The following is a 22,214-nucleotide window of genomic DNA, read 5'->3' as shown; positions in this document are numbered from 1 at the left end:
TTCCCTATACACATGATAGGGGATAAGTATATGATCATAGGGAGGCCGACCTCTGGGGACTCCGCAATCTCCTAAACAAGGCACAGCTCTCACCATTGTACATACAAGTCTGCTGCTTCTCCCCTGAGGGGTCCAGCCCCCAGCTTTTGAGATGCAACACATTGATGGTCCACTTAGCCAATCACCTGCTGGTGTCCTGATTGATCATGCTGCCAGTCTTAAAGGAAAACTGTCAGCAAGTTCACGCGCATGAAACCCAATATATTGGGTTATAGTGTGGGTGAAAAGGGGTATGTAACATGCTCACTTAGTAAAGTTTTTTGTTTTGGCCGCGTTTGCGTCCTCTAAAGTGTCCGCCATCCATCCCGGTCTTGCGCACAGCAGGCGTGTCTCAGAAGTAATAACGAATATTATAAACCAGGTGCAAACGGATGACATAAAGGCTCATCCGTTTGCCATAGACTTCAGTGTTAAAAATGGCGGCAATTAATTTACCTGTATCTTGTGACGGAAGAAAAATTTGTGCATGTGCTGTTTTTTCTTCTGTCACAAATAACGACCATTATTCATGACCGTTCATAATGGGTCATAATGGATAATCAAGAAATCCCATAGACTTAAATGGATTTTGTAACGGACGTTTAACATCCGTTAAGGCTTTTCTACTGGACGTTTATAACGTATCTTTTAATGGAACAACTTTTATAGTGTGAAAGCAGCCTGAAACCCAGTCTATTGGGTTTAGTGTGGATGAACTTGCTTAACTTTCCCTTAAAATGTGTTGCCATTTATGGGGACTTTTACAATAGGCATTGCTGCTTAGTATAAGTTGTTAGGCAATAATGACATTCTTTGGCTGGTGGGGAAGAAACAGTTGTGAAGAACATACTTCTGTTTGTTAAGAGAATAAATATCTCTTGCATCTGACATTTTTAACCTGTATTTATACAGAAAAGAAATACAGTATGGAGCAAATGAGAGTAGATGCAATTCCCTTTGTTTCATAAAAGAAAATCTATCTCTTGTTCTTTTAAACATAAGTATTCAATTGTTTTCTCAGGTCCTGTGCGACCTTGTAGCCTGTGTAGACGCAGTCTGTCGGAACCAGCATATTACAACAAAACAGAACGAGTTCTTTATCAGTTCTGCAGTCCCAGCTGTTGGACCACCTTTCAGGTAGTTAATGTTAAATTGATAATCAGTTATATTGCAGGCATGTGATATAATGTAGAATTCCTTAGGTAATTTGGATACCTTTTTGTTGAAAAATATTTAATATGTAATGAGCAATTGTACAGAACCTTTTGAAGGCACTCTTTTGCTTTACTTTTTCATTTCAATCATTAAAAACGTCTGGCCGACGGCAGAACGGGCAAGATGAGCGTGGTGACAGCAATGGAATCGTTTCACTTCTCCCACTTCCTCTGCCCAGAGCTCATTCTGCCGGTGGACAGCCATTTTTAATAAAAAATAAAGTAAAGCAAAGGGATTTTATAGGTAAGTGCCTTTTGAAATTTTTTCTACAATTGCTCATCTTTTTGAAGCACACCGGAGGGAAACACTGCCAGACAACTGATAAATGTGAAGGGGGCCTTAGCTTTGTATCAAGTGTGAATCCAGCCTTGCTGTGCCATAGGAATATATAGTGCCACAAAGTTTAGTAAGACCATAAACGATCCATAGTTTACTACAATATGAAAAGTACACACATTAAAAATGCCCACTATATGAGGCTTTAGGGTTTTAGTAGAAAGTCTAACCAAATCCCTTAAACAGTTTTAATGATAGATCACCACATGATGCAGTCATATCATTTAAAAGATTTTTTTTCAGGGTAGGGACACCCGTAGCATATAAGCAGCATATTTCATGCTGTTAAAAATCCACTGCACAGTTGGAAATAAGATGCATATTAGGGCTGGAAGGTATACCGGTTCATACCGAATACCCGAAATTTTTTGTGCTGCACGATATGAATTTTTCCCATACCGCAATAGCGGTTGGGCCCCTCCCCCTTGGGAATGAATGAATTATCAGCTCATCGCTGCTGCGCTGTCCCCACATTGGGGAACTAATCATATGTGACACGCCAGCGCTGTTCTGCTCCCCCTCAATTATCAGCCCAGCGGGGTACTACTCACATATGTCACCCGCAAGCACTGCCACTCCTCTTTGTTGCGGGCCGCCGGCGCTTGAACTCTATACTTGTACGCCAGTGGTCTCCAACTTGCGGGCCTCCAGATGTTGCAAATCTACAACTCCGAGCATGCCTGGACTGCCAACGGCTGTCCGGGCATGCTGGGAGTTGTAGTTTGGTGCACTACAATACTCAGAAGAGAATGAGCGCCATTAGGCTTTTGAAGAGACAATTTGTCCGGAATTGAAGGCCATGTGTGTTTACAAAGCCCCCATAGTGCCAGAACAATGGACCCCCCTACATGTGACCCCATTTTCGAAACTACACCCCTCACGTAATGTGATAAGGGGTACAGTGAGCATTTACGCCCCACAGGTGTCTGACAGATTTTTGGAACAGTGGTCCGTGAAAATGAAAAATGTAATTTCTCAATCGGCTCCATTGGGGGACACAGACCTTGGGTGTATGCTGCTGTCTCTAGGAGGTATGACACTATGGCAACAAAAAAGCCGGCTACTCCCAGCAGGATATACCCGCCTCCAAGCCCTGAGCTAATCAGTTTAAGCTTAGTGTCTGAAGGAGGTGGACATGGTCTGGATTTCTCCAGACCAGGTCTTATGTTTTTTTTATCTTCCTAGTTAGGGAATGTGTTATTTTTTTATTCCTTTTTCTTTTACGTTTTCAGGTGGGGACTCAGGAACTGCGGCTCACTGTTTCCCCATTACAATTGAGGGGGCACAGACATTGCGTATATGCGCTGTTAACCCCCCTCTCACCAACGGTCAGCACTTGGGGTTGTACCTCATGGGTCTGGGTCCCCCTATTTCCCTGCTCACCACGATCACACATGGTATCTCGGCGTGATGCAGGTAACAGAAGGCTGACTGAAGACTTCACAGAAGACTCCATTATGTAAGTTCTTCTGACCAGGTGAGTATATATTTTTCTGCCTTTAGGTGCTGACTTGCAACCTCTGGAGACCCTCATTTTTTGGCCCACCTTTCAGGATCTAAGGGGCTGGCCGTTATTGGGGCTCTATCTTTATTCAAGCAGGGGCGAGCAATGGCATTTTGGGCAGGAAGGGGCTACCTTATTACTTTATTTTAACTACATGTGTGTATATATTTTTATACTATGCGGCTGTCAGCCACAGCGCTTACTATGCGGCTGATAGCCACAGCGTTTGTACTGTTCGGCGCACGGAGCGCCGACTTACTTTCGGTTTCATCGGCAGACTGCTGCTGGCGGACTTGTGTATTGCCCGCTCACTTCCCCGTGGGCGCAGACGCGACTGACATGTGCGCCCGGGGCAAGGAGCGGGTGCCATTACTATTCTTCTTCACGGCGGCCGGGGCGCTATAGCTCCGCCCACAGGGCCGTCGAAGCTTACTGGGGGCGAGAATCGCCCTCCAATCAGCACCGTGCGCGTGATTTTGGGGGCAGAGGCCAATAGACAGTGCCTCTGCTCCAGGCACGCCCCTCTATGGCTATTGGATGGCCTGTTTCTCCCTCTCTTTCACTCAGAGTGGAGTTCTCACAGCAGCTGCCACAGGGGGGACAGACTCAGGTGAGAGAGTTTTTTTCATTATGTCCGTACCCAGAACTGTTCCTCCCTCTAAACAGACAACTGGAGCATTAGTTTCCTATTTTGTCTGTAAGAACTGTAATTCCAAAATGCCTGGTTGTGCTGAACCCACTTGCTCTGCCTGCTCCTCTGTTGCCCCAGACCCCATGGTACCCCCGGATGCTCTTTCAGTTTCGGTGGATTCGACCGCCCCTTCAGCCTGGGTTTCTTCCATATCCCAGTATATGGCTGACTTGACTCAAGTCTCCCGTTCGGTGGCTGAGGCCTCCCGTGACGTGGTGTCTGCCTTGGAGAAGTCTGCCCTCCGCCGGCCCTCTAAAGGGACCCGCTTCCCTTCTCCACATACCTCACGCTCTCAAAAGCGTACTAGGGGGGGGCATCATCTGACTCTTCCATTGAGTCTTCAGATAGAAGTGGGCGCTCCCCTCGTTGGTCCTGCCCTTCCGGGTCTGGTCACAAACATCGCTCCTCCAGAGGACGTTCCCGCAGTCGCCACTCTGTCCCGCCAGAGCCGCGTACCCGGTTCACATTCTCCTGGTGAACTGGCGGATGAGGCTTTCGAATCAGCATCTGACTCTGAGGACCGCTTGGATTCAGTTGAAACGGTGAACTCATTGGTTGCGGCCATAAGAGACACCTTTCACTTAGAGGACCCAGGATCTTTGGACGTGACTCCTGAAGTATCCTTTCATCGTGCTAAACCGGCATCTCAAAGGTTCAGCTCTCACGCTGAATTTAACACCCTTCTGGAATCTGCATGGAAACATCCAGACAAGAGTTCCCGGAAATGAAGAAGGTTCAGGTGCGTTACCCATTCGACAAGGACCTTGTCTCTAAGGTGGTTTCCCCTCCCTCGGTGGATCCACCAATTTCCCGCCTCTCTAAGGCTACCACACTGCCACTGGCAGATGCGGCTGCTTTCAAGGACCCGACGGACAAGAAGGTGTAGTCCTTAGCGAAGTTTGCCTCTGAAGCAGCAGACTCTTCTCTCCTTCCTACATTCGCCTCGGCTTGGGTGTCCAAAGCCCGATCGTTGTGGTGCTCAAAGATCCGTCAGGGTATCCAGACGGGATCCTGCGCCCCCCCCTCCCCCCAACCCAGAGGATCTATCGGCTTTGGTTCTCCAATGCTCTAAAGCTGGGGAATTTCTGTGCACAGCTTCTATGCAGTCAGCCCGTTGTGCTGCCTTTGCTATGGGTCACCTAGCGGCCCTCCACCATTCCATGTTTCTTAACCCTTTAAGGACTGAACGATTTCACGTTTTTGCATTTTCGTTTTTTCCTGCTTACCTTTAAAAAATCATAACCCTTTCAATTTTGCACCAAAAAATCTGACCAAAAAAATTATTTTTTGCGCCACCAATTCTACTTTACAGTGACATTAGTCATTTTACCGGAAAATCCATGTCGAAACGGGAAAAAAATTAATTGTGCGACAAACTTTAAGAAAAAATGCCATTTTGTAAATTTTGGGGGCTTCTGTTTCTACGCAGTACACTTTTCGGTAAAAATGACACCTTATTTTGATTCTGTAGGTCCATACGGTGATATCCTACTTGCATAGGTTTGATTTTGTATTACTTCTGAAAAAAATCATAAATACATGCAGGAAAATTTATACGTTTAAAATTGTCATTTTCTGAGCCCTATAACTTTTTTATTTTTTTGTGTTCAGGGCGCTATTAGGGCTCATTTTTTTCGGCGTGATCTGAAGTTTTTAGCGGTACCTTTTTTGTTCTGCTCAGACTTTTTGATCACTTTTTATTCACTTTTTTGTGGTATAAAAAGTCATCAAAAATGAGCTATTTTGGACTTTGGAATTTTTTTGCGCGTACGCCATTGTACATGCGGTTTTAAAAGCGGTATATTTTTTATAATTTGGACATTTCTGCACGCGGTGCTACCACATGTTTATTTTTATTTACACGGTTTTATTTTGTTATTAGGAAATGCCGGGTGATTTAAACTTTTAATTCAGAAAGGAATACCTGAAAGGGTTAACTTTTTTTTTACTTTTTTTTGCGAGCTCATAGCTCCTATAGGGACCTAATGAGCTTGCAATGGCTGATTGCATACACAGATTGTTGCCTTGCCGTTGCATGGCAACAAGCTGTGTAATCTGGCGAAGCAGTTTCGGGAGGCTCTCCAGTCCCTGCTTCTTCAGGGAGTTATTGTCCCCGTTCCTCCAGGGGAACGTTTTCAGGGTTTCTGTTCCAATTTTTTTGTGGTCCCCAAGAAGGGCGGTTCTGTGCGGCCAATCCTGGACCTCAAGCGTCTCAACCGTCGTCTTCTCATCCGCCACTTTCGAATGGAATCCCTCCGTTTGGTAGTGGCATCCATGGAACAATGGGGAATTTCTTTCTTTGGTGGACATCAAAGATGCCTACCTCCATGTTCCAATATTTCCCGGCCATCAACGGTACCTCTGTTTTGTGGTTCCAGAGGGGCATTTTCAATTCGTAGCCCTCCCCTTTTGGTCTGGCCACTGCTCCTCTTTTCTTTACCAAGATCCTTGCGCCAGTGATAGCCCTGTTGCGGTCGAGGGGAGTCTCAGTAATCCTTTACCTAGACGACCTACTCATCAAGGCTCCCACCAGAGTCCAGACCCTGGAGAATGTGTATCTCACACTCCAGACCCTGGATCGCTTCGGGTGGATGGTAAACGGGGACAAGTCTGTCCTTTCTCCCACTCGGTCTCTGATCTTCCTGGGACTTCAATTCAACACGGCCTCTGCCCGGATTTGCCTTCCACCGGACAAACGTCTGACTCTCCTGTCAGGAGTCCGCTCCCTTCGGGCCCAGGTCCCAGTTTCCATCCGCGTTTGCATAGAAGTCTTGGGTCGGATGGTAGCGGCCATCGAGGCCGTACCCTTTGCCCAGTTTCATTACCGTCCCCTTCAACTGGCGATTCTCTCTCGATGGGACAGATCTCCTCTGTTTCTCGATCGCAAGATTGCTCTCCCTCGTCGTATCAGTCAGTCTCTACTCTGGTGGCTCCGCTCCCCCCTTCTTCTTCAGGGGCAATAATTTCTTCCCCTCCACTGGCAGGTGGTTACAACGGATGCCAGTCTGTCGGGCTGGGGCGGTGTGTTCAGGGACTGGACGGTTCAAGGCCTCTGGTCTCCCCGGGAAGCTCTTCTTCCGATAAACATCTTGGAACTGAGGGCGATTCTTTGCCTTCTTCATTGGGAGTCCCTGCTTCAGTCACGCCCTGTCCGCGTCCAGTCGTACAACGCCACAGCCGTGGCGTACATAAATCGGCAAGGCGGCACTCGCAGCTCTGCAGCTATGGCCAAGATGACAAAGATTCTCATCTGGGCGGAAAACAAGGTTCCGGCCATTTCGGCGATTCACATTCCGGGTGTGCTCAACTGGGAAGTGGACTTCCTCAGCCAGTCCTCGGCCGACCCGGCGAGTGGTCTCTGCATCCGGAGGTCTTCGCGCAGATCTGCGACCTCTGGGGCATTCCAGACGTGGACCTCTTCGCGTCTCGGCACAATCGGAAAATCCTTCCGTTTGTGGCGAAGTCTCCACTACGCCTTCCACTTTGTTTGGACCTTCTTGCTCAGGGTCCTCTTTGCCACCCCAATTTACAGTCGCTGCCTTTGACGGCGTGGCGGTTTCTCTTCCCAAGTCATTCGCACCATGCTCAGGGTTCGTAAACCCTCCTCGGCAAAAATGTACCACCGTACTTGGCGGTCTTATTTTCGTTGGTGTGAAGCTCAGGTTTTGTCTCCTGTTAATTTTTCTGTTCCCCGTCTTCTCTCTCTTGCAGTCGGGTTTGGAACTGAGGTTGTCTCTCAGTTCCCTTAAGGGTCAGGTTTCGGCCCTTTCTATTCTTTTCCAGCGTCCTCTGGCTTCTAATTCTAATGTCCGGACCTTTCTTCAAGGAGTGGCGCATGCTGCCCCTCCTTATCGGTCACCTTCTCCCCTTTGGGACTTGAATCTGGTTCTGGGGGTCCTCCAAGGTGAACTTTTTGAAGCCCCTTAGGGAGGTGTCCCTGTGCCTCCTTTCTTGGAAAGTGGCGTTTCCTGTTGCCATCACCTCCATTCGGAGAGTGTCTGAATTGGCAGCTCTCTCCTGCCGTTCTCAGTTTCTGGTGACTCATCAGGACAAGGTTGTCTTCCGGCCAGATCCTTCCTTTTTGCCTAAGGTTGTTTCGGCCTTTCAGCTCAATGAGGACATTGTTCTTCCTTCCTTCTGTCCCGCTTCTTCTCATCCTAAGGAGCACGGAGCATTTACTCCACAAACTGGATGTGGTTCGGTTCTGTTAGGTCATACCTCCTAGAGACTGCAGCATACACCCACGGTCTGTGTCCCCCAATGGATCCTTCGAGGAAGAGATTTTACAGTAAGTGTAAAAAAAATCTCCTTTTTTCATTTGCACAGCGCACTGTTCCAAAGATCTGTCAAATGCCAGTGGGGTGAAAATACTCACTGCACCCCTTATTAAATTCTGTGAGGGGTGTAGTTTCCAAAAAAGGGTCACATGTGGGGGGTCCACTGTTCTGGCACTATGGGGGCTTTGTAAACACACGTGGCCTTCAATTCCGGACAAATTTTCTCTTCAAAAGCCCAATGGTGCTCATTCTCTTCTGAGCATTGTAGCGCTCACTGGACCCCTTATGTGCCTTGAGGGGTTTAGTTTCCAAAATAGTATGCCATGTGGGTTTTTTATTTGCTGTTCTGGCACCATAGGGGCTTCCTAAGTGTGACATGCCCCTCAAAAACCATTTCAGAAAAACTTACTCTCCAAAATCCCATCGTTGCTCCTTCCCTTCTGAGCCCTCTAGTGCTCCCACCAAACACTTGACATACACATATGAGGTATTTTCTTACTCGAGAGAAATTGGGTTACACATTTTAGGAAGATTTCTCTCCTTTTACCCCTTGTAAACATTCAATAACTGGGTCTTCAAGAACATGCCAGTGTAAAAAATAAAGATTTTGAATTTTCTCCAATTTGCTGCTATTCCTGTGAAACACCTAAAGGGTTAACAAACCTTTTGAATGTCATTTTGAATACTTTGAGGGGTGCAGTTTTTATAATTGGGTCATTTATGGGATATTTCTAATATAAAGGCCTTTCAAATCTACTTCAAAACAGAACTGGTCCCTGAAAAATTTCAATTTTGAAAATTTTGTGAAAAATAGGAAAATTGCTGATATACTTTGAAGCCCTCTGTCTTCCAAAAGTAAAAACATGTCAACTTTATGATGGAAACATAAAGTATACATATTGTATATGTGAATCAATATATAATTTATTTGGAATATTCATTTTCCTTATAAGCAGAGAGCTTCAAAGTAAAAAAAAAATTGAATTTTTCACCAAGAAATTATGCAAGTATCGACAAAATGTTACCACTAACATAAAGTAGAATATGTCACGAAAAAACTATCTCTGAATCAGAATGAAAGGTAAAAGCATCCCAGAATTATTAATGTTTAAAGTGACAGTAGTCAGATGTGCAAAAAATGGCCAGGTCCTACAGTGAAAATTGGCTGGGTCCTTAAGGGAATAAAGGAAACCTGTCAATTATCTCAATGATTGCATTGGGGGACACAGCACTGTGGGTTTAGGTCCTTGCCAGTAGGAGGCAACAATAGGGAGAAAAGTGTTGGTGCCTTCTAGAGATAGCATGCCACTCCTACCCACACTAGGCTAACCAGTTAGCCTAATGTGGGAAGACATTTTAACATTTTTTGTACATTTTTGAGCCATGGGGAAATTTTGTTTTCTTTCCTTTTTTGTTTTTTGGGAAAAAAAAGGGAAATTTTAGGAAAAGTAAAAAAAATATATATTTTCTTTAAAAATGGAGTCATTTCAATGCTGAATGTTGTTCTAACCATTTTACTGAGAGGGGGAAAAGAAAAACCCATGAACTAGTTAGCCAGAAAATATGAATAGTGTCCCTCATTTACAAAGAGTGTTGAATTTTTACTAGTGGGAAATGCTGTATGTCACTTGCAGGATTCCACTCAATTTACAATGAGGATTCACAGATCTGCAAGTTGGGAAACTTTTCTAACAAGCTTTTCTGACTGACCATGACCCTTTTCCAGCCAGTCACACCCTTTTTCCGGGATTGAAGGATTATTTTGGCACAAAGCACCAAAACACTGGCACAGTGGAAGTAAAATGAAATAAAAAGCTAGACATTTTCCGTATGGTGCCTGCCCCCCAAAAAGTTTGCAAAGGTATTTTCTGTAAAATTGGTGTTTATTGGAATAAAAGGTGCAACACAGTTGTTTCGAACCTGGGCCAGGTTCTTCCTCAGACAGTAAGTATTAGACGCAAAAGCCGGGTCACAATGACAATTATTAAAAATATATACAAATAACAAGTAATAACATAATTCCCATTGCTTTAAAGTTAACTTTTTCATTTTTAAACACCTTTTAATGTTTTGTTTTCAGCTCTGGAGGTTCCCGTATGGAGACCCACGCTGCTGTAATGTGAAAGGTCTGTTGTGTTATTAGTTTTTGGTTTATTTATTTAGTGTAACAAGTGTTTAACTTCAACAGGTGTAGGAGTTAACTGGAATACATTTCGGGGCATCTTTGGGGTTTTCTTTTCTTTTTTGCAGCGCTGGAGACTTCCACAGGGAAGGCCATGCTGCTTTGTGACAGAGATGCGCTCCGCTTTAAGGGCGTTCATTGAGGAAATTTGCAGCGCGGTCAATGCTTCAGCAAATGGAATAGAAGGGTGTGCATTTGTTGTAATGCTGAGGAGCTTGGAAATGGATTCGCGGTGGAACTGTTTGATGCCGCGCTGATTATGTCTAACGGGCGCATCCTGGAGACCTTGTTATAGGAGATCATGTATTACGCAGCGCTGCGGGTCATGCTGCAGAAGACCACAAGGTAGGTACAGTGTTGGGACATTTTATCATATAATATTTTATAACAAAAGTATACAGGATATAGGAGAATATTGTAGCGATTTGTAGTGCAGTTCATGCTGCAGTTATATATAGTAACTCCAGGGGTGTTTATTACAAACTGTAATGCTTAGAGAATTTGGATATGGGATCCACTCTGTTTTATCCTTGCTGTTGCGCATATATGGTTAAAGTGGTTAGAGTTATCAGTGATATGGTCAATTGGAGTGACACTTATGGGATCCATATTATGCGCTGCAGAATGCGCCCGTTATACAGAATAAAACTAGTGTAACATCCGATCATTCACATAATCCCCCACCAAATATGCGCAACCTCAAGTTTAAGACAGAGTGGATCCCATATCCAAATTCTCTAAGCATTACAGTTTGTAATAAATATACACCCCTGGAGTTACTATACAGGGTGGGCCATTTATATAATAAAATGGGAAAGGTTCGGGATATTAACTTCTTGTTTGTGGCACATTAGTATATGTGAGGGGGGAAACTTTTCAAGATGGGTGGTGACCATGGCGGACATTTTGAAGTCGGCCATTTTGAATCCTACTTTTGTTTTTTCAATAGGAAGAGGGTCATGTGACACATCAAACTTATTGGGAATTTCACAAGAAAAACAATGATGTGCTTGGTTTTAACGTAACTTTATTCTTTAATGAGTTATTTACAAGTTTCTGACCATTATGAAATGTGTTCAATATGCTGCCTATTGTGTTGGATTGTCAATGCAACCCTCTTCTCCCACTCTTCACACACTGATAGCAACACCGCAGGGGAAATGCTAGCACAGGCTTCCAGTATCCGTAGTTTCAGGTGCTGCACATCTTGTATCTTCACAGCATAGACAATTGCCTTCAGATGACCCCAAAGATAAAAATCTAAGGGGGTCAGATCGGGAGACCTTGGAGGCCATTCAACTGGCCCACGATGACCAATCCACTTTCCAGGAAACTGTTCATCTAGGAATGCTCGCACCTGACACCCATAATGTGTTGGTGCACCATCTTGCTGAAAAAACTCACTTCAGTGCATAAAGAGGGAAACACATCATCATGTAGCAATTTCACATATTCAGTGGCCTTGAGGTTTCCATTGATGAAGAATGGGCCCACTATCTTTGTACCCCATATACCACACCATACCATCAATTTTTGTGTTCCAACAGTCTTGGAGGGATCTATCCAATGTGGGTTAGTGTCAGACCAATAGTGGTGGTTTTGTTTAACTTCACCATTCACATAAAAGTTTGCCTCATCACTGAACAAAATCTGTGTAAACCGAGGGTCCTGTTCCAATTTTTCTTTTGCCCATTCTGCAGCACCTGAAACTACGGATACTGGAAGCCTGTGCTAGCATTTCTCCTGCGGTGTTGCTATCAGTGTGTGAAGAGTGGGAGAAGAGGGTTGCATTGACAATCCAACACAATGGGCAGCACATTGAACACATTTTAGAAGTGGTCAGAAAGTTGTAAATAACTCATGAAAGATTAGTTACGTTAAAACCAAGCACATCATTATTTTTCTTGTGAAATTCCCAATAAGTTTGATGTCACATGACCCTCTTCCTATTGAAAAAACTAAAGTTGGATTCTAAATGGCCGACTTCAAAATTGCCGCCATGGTCACCACCCATATTGAAAAGTTTCCCCCCTCAAATATACTAATGTGCCACAAACAGGAAGTTAATCTCACCAACCATTCCGATTTTATTAAGGTGTATCCATATAAATGGCCCACCCTCTATATTACTGCAGCATGATCCGTGCTACAAATCTCTACAATAAATATTCTCCTATATCCTGTATACTTTTGTTATAAAATATTATATGATAAAATGTCCCAACATTGTACCTACCTCATGTGAAGCGTGGTCTTCTGCCCCCCAGCGATGCATAACACATTGGTGATGCCGGCTCCGGCCAAGCATGGTCTCCAGCGCTGCAGGATGCGCCCGTTAGACATCTGACAGTTCCACTAACATAACGCAAATCCATTTCCAAGCTCCTCAGCATTACAACAAATGCACACCCTTCTATTCCATTTGCTGCAGCATTGACTGTGCTGCAAATTTCCTCAATAAACGCCCTCCTGATCTTAAAGCGTAGCGCATCCCTGTCACAAAGCAGCATGGGCTACCCATGTGGAGGTCTCCAGCGTTGCAAAAGGGAAAAGAAAACACCAAAGATGCCCCGAAATGTATTCCAGTTAACTCCTACATCTGTTAAAGTTAAACAATTGTTACACTAAATAAATAAACCAAAAACTAATACCACAACAGACCTTTTACATTACAGCAGCGTGGGTCTCCATACAGGAACCTCCAGAGCTGAAAAACAAATAAAACATTAAAGGTGTCTAAAAATGAAAAAGTTAATTTTAAAGCAATGGTAATTAATTTTATGTTATTACTTGTTGTTTATATATATTTTTTATAATTGTCATTGTGACCCAGTAGCAATTGAAAGCCTATGTGTATTTTAGGTTGGCGCGCTTGTGCGTCTGTAATACCTACTGCCTGAGGAAGAACCTGGCCCGGGTCCGAAACAACTGTGTTGCACTTTTATTCCAATAAATGCCAATTGTTGGCAAACCTTTTTTGGGGGGCAGGCGCCATACGGAAAATGTCCAGCTTTTTATTTTAATTTACATCCACTTTACCGCACTGTTCCCTGAAGGTCACGGTGAAGGACGCCGGGGCAGCCACCCATCTGAATCTATTGACTTCAATCGAGTTTACAGGCAATACATTGTGTTGTGCCTTCAGCACAACTACATATGGTAAGGTTTAATTAACCCTGCACACATTACCAAAACTTAATGATAATCCACTAGGAGCACACCTTTTTTTTCCATTTTATAAAAAAATTAAATAAAATAAAACTGGCACAGACACAACTTGTTGTAGTATACACTATTACAACTGAGTTGCAATATTAAATGATGGCTAGTATCTTTTATGGGGAAAACATCAAAAGGAATCAGATAAATGTCAATTAAGACCAATCTGAAAGGACAGGGGCAAATCAGTTCATGTATACCAACAAGATGGAGCCCAGCCACAACCAAACTAAGGCTGGGTTCACATTCCGTTTTGATCTTACTGGAACCGGCCCTTATCTCATTATTTCAATAAGCTGACCGGAGTCACATAGTGCCCCGTATCCGTTTTTTATGTCCAGACCTAAAACTTCAGCATACCACGGTTTTAGGTTCAGGGAGCAAAAATAACGTAGAAATAAGTTTGATACGGGAGCACCCGGCTTTTACTCCCCCTTATAGATAGAAAATGGAAAACAAGAAAATGCATGACCAAAAATTCTTCATTGTTTATTGTAAAAACTCGATTTACGCAAAAGGTCCTTTTTTTTTGTAATAGTTAACAGAACCAGTTCATCATATAATAAATATATTTTTATTGAATTGTTTCATTTTTCAAACAAACTTACACATAAGAAAAATCCCCACACAACCCCTCCGCCAACATACCCACCAACAAATCAAAAACCCATGTCTGCCATATGGACCATAAGTCCATCACAGTCGATCTATCATGTGAACTAAAGCAGGGTGATCACCAACAGCAACCCAGACAGTGCACATAAAGACCCATAAATTTATATTTTGTGACAAGATTTGTTAAGCATCAGTTTGTCGGTATATTGTTTGAACATGTTAATAGCAACTTGATATTTTTCTGAATTTGCTGATATGTTGGCCATTAATTTAATCCTCATCTTACAGCGTACCAGTCCAGAGGGTGGGATCCACCTCAATTGCCATTATTGTCACAACATGTTTACTGGCAAACCAGAGATTTTGGATTGGCAGGTAAAGACTTGTTATTTGACTTAAAAAAAGAGACTTGCAGAATATTTCCTCTTTCTGATCAGTCTTACTTCCCTCCCCCCCCCCCCCCCACCCAGGACCATGTATATCAGTTCTGTTGTAAAGATTGCTGTGAGGACTACAAACGCCTTCATGGAGTTGTTTCACAGTGTGAATATTGTAAGCAGGAAAAAATCCTACATGAAAAGATACGTTTTTCAGGTGTGGAGAAGAATTTTTGTAGTGAGGGTAAGTAAACCACTTGGTGTCGGTGTCAGTGCCCAGTGTCTCTGCTTAAGAAATGTTTATAAAATGGCTGAAAGAGGATATGTAGTTTACACATGTTCAATGGGGTAGTCTAGTGTTTAATTTCTTTTTTTTTTCTTAAACTCTTTCTATTACCTTTCTCATTCCCATGAGACCATAATGGAGCTCCGCTCCCCACAGTCTTTTGCTTCTGAGTTCAGTGATTTGACGTCCCCAAACCCGGAAATGCAGGAGAGTAGGAACAGAGCTCTGTTCTACTGCCAGCACGGAAAAAAGGACGCTAAGAGAGCATTCTTTTTTTTTCTTTTTTTTGTCTGTTTCCACTTTTACCCCAAATCTATAGTTTCATTATTAGCTTGCCTAGGTTTTGCCAAAGAATCACATCATGGCTGATGGGTTCTTTAAGCAAGAGTTAAATCCTTTTTGTAAAAAAAAAATCATAAAATAAACATACGTTCCTTGATCCTGCTACTACCTCTGTTCTCCTAGAGCCTTTCCTGTTGTACAGTGCTTTTGTGTTTGGTGTCGGCGCATGCACTGCCCACTGAGCAGTGGCTGAGCTGGGACACTGATGCAGCTGCTGTTTGACTTAGCAGGCAATACACACGCTGACCCCAAACACAAAAAGACCTGTGCAATGGGACGGACTCAGAGCGGTGGTAGCTAGGACATTTTTTGAAAAGTCTAAATACCCCTTTAAGGCTTTCTGGTTTTAAAATTTTAGACCTTAAATTTAAATGTATATCTGATTTTTGCCGTTCCTTTGTTGTAATTACTAGAAATGTACGATGAAATACCCAGTTGGGTGTTACCAGTTGGCTATGTGTCTCTACGTTTTCTTGGACTATATACACAAATGACACCCACCCCCCACCCAGACTGGTAACACCCAGTTGGCTCTTAAATCTTACATGTTTAGTAAAAATAATAAGAGCTATAAGAAAATATGTTCTAGAATTATGTCATAGGATATGCATCTATTTACTTATAAGATACTGGTTCTCATTACGAATATGTCTTGGTTTATCTAAAATAAAAATTAAGTTCTTTGTTGTCTGATTTAAAGGAGACCTCCAGGATAAGAAAATTATGAAAAATTCACACCCTTATTAAAAGTTATATAACTTTCCGATAGACTTTCATTAACTGTCCTGCATGCTTTCTCCGGTACCGCGGTCTTTTCGGTCCGACAGGAAGTAGTATAGGGGCATGTGAACGGTTTTTCGACCCCCCCCCCATTCACTTCTATTGCGGCGGCCATCTTGTGGTCGAATTTAACTTCTTCCCGGCATGCTGCGTTGCTGATCTGTGGCCCTCGTCCCTCAATACAGCCACTCCCATCTATTGAATATTCATATTTGCCCAGCCATCATTGGCGGAGTGTTTTTTTCCTTCTCCCTGATCCCCTGTCCAATGGCTGCAGCGCAGCCGCACAAGGCTCACTGCTCTTACGTCAGTGTAAGATCAGTGAGCCAGTCTGGTTTCTCCCCAGACACATGTGCAATGTAAACGAGACTTCTCCCGCAGCCCTGCGCGTGCGCAATGCACAGAAGGCATAACAGAACGGAATGCAGGACAGAACAGGGGAGGGGGGGGTGGGTGTATGTTACTGAACAGCTTGGCTGATTATAATCACGAGGGGTTGTGACGAGACTGGGCTAGGTGTGGTAAGCTTTAGGGGTGTTTACTGTGGGCGTGCATATTAAACAGATGGGAGTGAGCAAGAGCAGGAGGGTGGTGAAATTCTTACAGGAAGCGAACGCAGGGAATCATGGGACGTGGCGGCCATATTGCAAAATAAAGCTTCATGGATACTTAAGAGCAAGAGCTTTAATATGAAACAAAAAATTTTTTTTATGTAATGGAGTTATCCTTTAAATAGAAACAGACTGCCAGTTCTCACTCTCTAAACTTAATACACTGGGTTATAGTGCGGGTGAACCGGATTAAAATTATGTACAACTTGCTTGGTTGTCATATGAACTACAAAGTGCATTTCTGCACTGCAGATAGCCTCATCCTGTGACATTGCATCACATGAACTGTTTTTGGTGCACCACTTCGAGTCTGTATTTGGTAAACAGTTCAGTTCTACATAAGGGAAAATAAAGTGTGTGTCTGTCATGTTTGATCACAAAGTAAATTACCTATTTCCTAGTGTTTTTTTATTTTTTTGTTTCCTGAACAGGCTGTGTGCTACTTTACAAACAGGACTTTACTAAGAACCTAGGCCTGTGTTGTATAACATGTACTTACTGTTCTCAAACCTGTCAACGGGCAGTAACTGAAGAGCTGGATGGTAGCACATGGGATTTTTGCAGTGAAGAGTGCAAGAGCAAGTATTTACTGTGGTACTTAAAGGTAAATGGCAATGGTATACTGGAATATAGACAGGTTAGCCATAACACTGGAAACACTTATGTATAGTTGATGGTACTTGGACATCAATGAGACTGTCCTCCAGTCTTTGAGTTAATAAACTACTTGTTTAGGTCTTAGTATTAGTTTTACTTTGTTTTCAACAAAAATGCCAAATGATTCTTTGTTTCTGTATAGGGAGCACGTTGTCATGCATGCAAACGACAGGGAAAATTGGTAGAAACCATTCACTGGCGTGGAGAAATAAAACATTTCTGCAATCAACAATGTCTGTTACGTTTCTATAACCAACAAAACCAACCTAATCTAGACACGCAAAAAGGGCCAGAGAGCCTGCTTCACAGTAAGAAAGGTATGCGAACAAGTGAAGATCCTAGAATATAGTATGCTGGTAAATGGCAGTGTTATCGGCTGCATTTGATGTTGGACTGCTGGTTTTCCTCACTTTCTCACTCAGTTTGAATTCACCTATCTGTAGCTTTTTTTGTTTAAAAGTCCCCAATTGCAATGCACTGTTCAGTACTATGTAATATCTTTGTATTTATCAGTACTACCTGCGATCGTCTTATAAAGCCTGACTCTTTACAGATTGCAGAAAATGATCAGCCATCCTGCATACCAGGGGAAGGCTGAGAGACCTGCGGCGATTTGCACTTATTGGACCCCCGCGATCACACTGGCTGGTCTGAGACCACCCAAACCCACAGAAATCTCCATTTTCCCTATAGATGCCATGATCTACATTGTTGCCTCTCTGTCATTAACAGTCTCAACGGGTACTCACCATAGTAAAGTGACCACCTCCTGTGTAAAATGTACCTATTTGGTATTGCTACATGTGGAATTTTCCCAAAAGGAGAATTTGCTTTCTCAGTTGGTCTTGGCTCAGCCTACCAAATTTCTGTACGAAGACTCAAAGGGCTGCTGCTCCTGCGTCAGTCGGCACTAGGACTGAACAAACATTGCAGTCCCCTTAGACAGCAATGTATTCACACTACAGAATTTCTACCCATGGAATGAGCTCAGGTATTCCACTGCACAAACATAAACATTGATGTGAAAGGGCCTTCCACTTACTCATTCACACTGCTGAGATTGATGTGCCAAAAGAAAAAGCATGTTCATTCTTTTGGCAGAATCCACAAGGAGTCGTGTTATTTAACTTCTTAAAGAGTACCTGTCATATGCCACAAAAATGTTACTTACCACCTATATTTCTCTCACAAATACTATCTATTGTTGCTTACTTGATTTTTCATTCTGTGCTTTGGCGGGTGCAATGAAATCCAAAGACTGATTATGTTTTCTGGAGCGAAATGTAGTGCCCAGTGTCAGGAAGCTTAGTCTCAGTTGCAGGTCATGGGTCCTTCAATAGGATAATGACTAGAATGGCTAAGAGCAAAACATTGGACTACTCTAAAGTGGCCTTCTAAGAGCCCTCATTTCCTGGGGTTGCTTGTGTGCTTTTTTTTTTTTTTTGTTTTGTTTTTTTAAACGGAGAAACTGTTTAAGGCCCCCTGCAGCAAAATACAACTTAACCCCTATCCACAGGCTAGGGGATAAGTGCTTGATCTTGGGGGTCTGACCGATGAGACCCACCCGCGATCTCATGCATGTGGCCTCGTCTCTGCCGTGGCTCCCCCGTGCAGGAGGCGTGCCAGTCTCTGCGTGATGTCACTGCCAAAATGCCTCCTCCATGTGTCTCCTATGAGAGAGGTGGGGAGGCAGAGTTTGTGCCTCCCCCATAGAACTATATGGGCTGGGGGTGGGCCATCGACCTCAGAGGTCAACGCTACGTGTATTAGCTGCTCACATAGAGTGGCAATGCGGGGCCCCGTTTGGGAGATCGCGGGGGATCCCAGTGGTCTGACCCTCCGCAATCAAACACTTATCCCTTATCCTGTGTATTTTGCTGCAGATGTCCTTTAAGTAATCTCCATTTCTCGGTCAATCTAAATTGGGGAACACCTTACAGATAGGTATATGCTCTTGCCACTAGGAGGCGCTGACACTAGGAAAAAGTTGGCTCCTCCCTGGCAGGATATACCTGCCCACCTGCAGTGAGGTAATCAGTTTTAGCTAGTGTCAGCAGAAGGCAAGACACAGGTCTGGGAGCTCCCCCAGACCTGGTCTTTTTTTTTTTTACCACTAGCTGAGTACCCGGCGTTGGACGGTTTTTCTTTCCTAATCCTTGTTCGGGAGGAAAATAAACAAAGGAGGAAGCATTTTACTTCCTATCCCGTCCTCCCATCCCTTTCTCCCATCCCGACAGGGTGATGATGTATTTCCCACCCTAGGCTTATAGTCGAGTCAATAACTTTTCCTGGGTTTTTGGGGTGAAATTAGGGGCCTCGGCTTATATTCGAGTATATACGGTACATACACACACTCGCATTGAGTTTTATATATACAGTACAGACCAAAAGTTTGGACACACCTTCTCATTCAGAGTTTTCTTTATTTTCATGACTATGAAAATTGTAGATTCACACTGAAGGCATAAAAACTATGAAGTAACACAGGTGGAATTATATACATAACAAAAAAGTGTGTAAATATGTCCTATTCTAGGTTCTAGCCACATTTTGCTTTGATTACTGCTTTGCACACTCTTGGCATTCACTTGATGAGCTTCAAGAGGTAGTCACCTGAAATGGTCTTTCAACAGTCTTGAAGGAGTTCCCAGAGATGCTTAGCACTTGTTGGCCCTTTTTGCCTTCACTCTGCGGTCCAGCTCACCCCAAACCATCTCGATTGGGTTCAGGCCTGGTGACTGTGGAGGCCAGGTCATCTGGCGCAGCACCCCATCACTTGCCTTCTTGGTCAAATAGCCCTTACACAGGCTGGAGGTGTGTTTGGTGTCATTGTTCTGTTGAATAATAAATGATGGTCCAACTAAACGCAAACCGGATGGAATAGCATGCCGCTGCAAGATGCTGTGGTAGCCATGCTGGTTCAGTATGCCTTCAATTTTGAATAAATCCCCAACAGTGTCACCAACAAAGCACCCCCACACCATCACACCTCCTCCTCCACACCAGCACACCTGTGAAGTGAAAACCATTACAGGTGACTACATCTTGAATCTCAACAAGAGAATGCCAAGAGTGTGAAAGCAAAAGGTACTTTGAAGAACCTAGAATATGACATATTTTCAGTTGTTTCACACTTTTTTGTTATGTAAATAATTCCACATGTGTTAATTCATAGTTTTGATGCCTTCAATGTGAATCTACAATTTTCATAGTCATGAAAATAAAGAAAACTCTGAGAAGGTGTCAAAACTTTTGGTCTGTACTGTGTGTGTATATGTGTGTGTATATATATACATAACATTTTCTAGTAAGGGCAGTTTAGTTAGATTCTTTACGCCCTTTTTGTTTTCCTTTTTCAGATGGGGGTACAGGAGGTACCCGTGAGGTACCCAAGTCATGCTAAGGCCGCTCTGTAATTGTTGAGCCCTCCTTTCCTTCTGTTCGATGGGGTGTGCCTTGGGGCTTCCTGTGATTTTGTTTCCACACTTCTGTTCTGGCCTGGGGCCTGCTGGGCCATCCGTTAGTTCAGCCCCTCCCTATGCCTCCAGGTACTTTTCATGGGTTTTCGGTCTGGGGTGGCTCAGGCACCTACTCGGTTGCCTTCGTCACTGTCTGGAATGGCTCTAAAACACGTCTTGTATTTTTGCACAGCTCCAGTGTGAAGGATTCCCATCCGTCTGTGGACACATGATGCTCCTGCAGACAATGATGGGTTGTCGCTGGGCCTGGGGGCTATGTCCAACCAGTAGTTGTCCGGTGGCTGCGGGGCAGCATTTGCCCTTTCCTTCAGTGCCTGGTGCACTTTGTCAGTCCCCTTTCTACAGGGGGTATGGGGATCAGGGTGCTTGGCATGGATCAGTACCTACGTTTTCTCTCGTCCACCCTTGTTTTCCCTCCACTAGGGGGACTTTTGAGGGTTTTTTTTCCCGCCACCAAGATGTTGCCATCTCGCTGTTCCCACTATATAGGTGGGGTATCTGACTAGGCCCTTTTTTTTTTGGCTGAGAGCAATCAACAGAGCTTTTTGCTGTCTAGGCTTGTGTGCTTACTGTCCACCATTGCAGCCTGACTCTTTCTGTTTTATGGTTATCTGCTGCTACTCACGCAGCCTTGGGTCTCTCCTCTGGTGGGAGGAGTTTATGTACTTTTGTATGGCCGGCGTCAGCTGGTCTAGCCACAGTCTGTTCGGGTCCTACCATTATTGCTTTTCTCCTCCCTCGGAGCAATCTCCCTGGAAGGGTGTGTTCTTCCTTCCTTCCCTTTTGTCTGTCAGTTGTACTGCACTTACACCATAGTTTTCTGGAGTAGCCTTCCTGTGCCCAGAACCTGAGAGTCCCAGCTGGGTTCTTATTTGTTTCCCCCTCCGTTTCCGTTCTGGCAGTATGTTTCTTCGGAGTGCTCTGGTCCTTTCTGACCTCTGGGGTCCAACACCTGTTGGTCTCCTTGGCTTGGACTCTGTCCTAGGATGCTGTGGCGTGCCTTCCTTTCAGACGGCTCTTTCGGTTCTTCGGGCCTTGGTGATGGTTAAGGTGTTAATGGTTAAGAGTGATCCGGCCCAAACTCCTCCGCAATCCTATTAGTTGGGGCAGTCTTTCTGTACTGCACTCCTTCACTTCATGTTTCGACAAGGAAGTTGGTCGTCCAAAGAGTTTCCATTATGGGTCTGTCTTCCAGATGTCTCAGACATCTCCAGTTTCCAGGTCGGTCTCTCCGGTATCCTAGATTCCCCCTCTTCCACCTGTCACGACATTACCACCAGAGAGAGACTGACTCCTCCCCCATGGAGAGGAAACCTAGAACATAAAAGGAAGCACAGCCCTACCAAGCCTCAGTGGTTTCTTGTCCCCATGGGAAGCCTAGAGAGTCCATGTCCCTGAATGGGATGTTGTGATGGTGAGGAGGCCTGGAAGTCTCGTCCCTGTGGTAATCAGGGTTAGTAGTGCCTCCAATAGCTCCTGGTTGGGAGCTTTCCAGCATGTCCTTAGCTGATCAATAAGTCCGATCAATACAAAAATGGTACCGCTAAAAACTTCAGATCACGGCGCAAATAATTAGCCCTCGGACTGACCCATACGCGGTAAAA

The 22,214-nt window shown here is 44.1% G+C and overlaps 1 protein-coding gene across 4 annotated transcripts in view; it reads left to right on the top strand.

The window, feature by feature from the left end:
- Nucleotides 1-22,214, top strand: part of ZMYM3 (zinc finger MYM-type containing 3) — a 124,084-nt gene that overhangs the window by 69,954 nt on the left and 31,916 nt on the right. For all 4 annotated transcript variants that reach the window (XM_056538282.1, XM_056538283.1, XM_056538285.1 and 1 more), the window contains exons 9-13: nucleotides 1,061-1,176; nucleotides 14,367-14,453; nucleotides 14,549-14,699; nucleotides 16,906-17,078; nucleotides 17,274-17,448. In XM_056538282.1, coding sequence (XP_056394257.1) covers nucleotides 1,061-1,176; nucleotides 14,367-14,453; nucleotides 14,549-14,699; nucleotides 16,906-17,078; nucleotides 17,274-17,448 — 702 coding nt within the window. The remainder of the gene's footprint in view (nucleotides 1-1,060; nucleotides 1,177-14,366; nucleotides 14,454-14,548; nucleotides 14,700-16,905; nucleotides 17,079-17,273; nucleotides 17,449-22,214) is intronic.

The sequence above is a fragment of the Hyla sarda genome, chromosome 9, assembly GCF_029499605.1.
Source record: "Hyla sarda isolate aHylSar1 chromosome 9, aHylSar1.hap1, whole genome shotgun sequence".
Lineage (NCBI taxonomy): Eukaryota > Metazoa > Chordata > Amphibia > Anura > Hylidae > Hyla > Hyla sarda.
The sequence above is the reverse complement of the archived record's forward strand: the minus strand, read 5'-3'. Positions and strand labels throughout refer to the sequence as shown.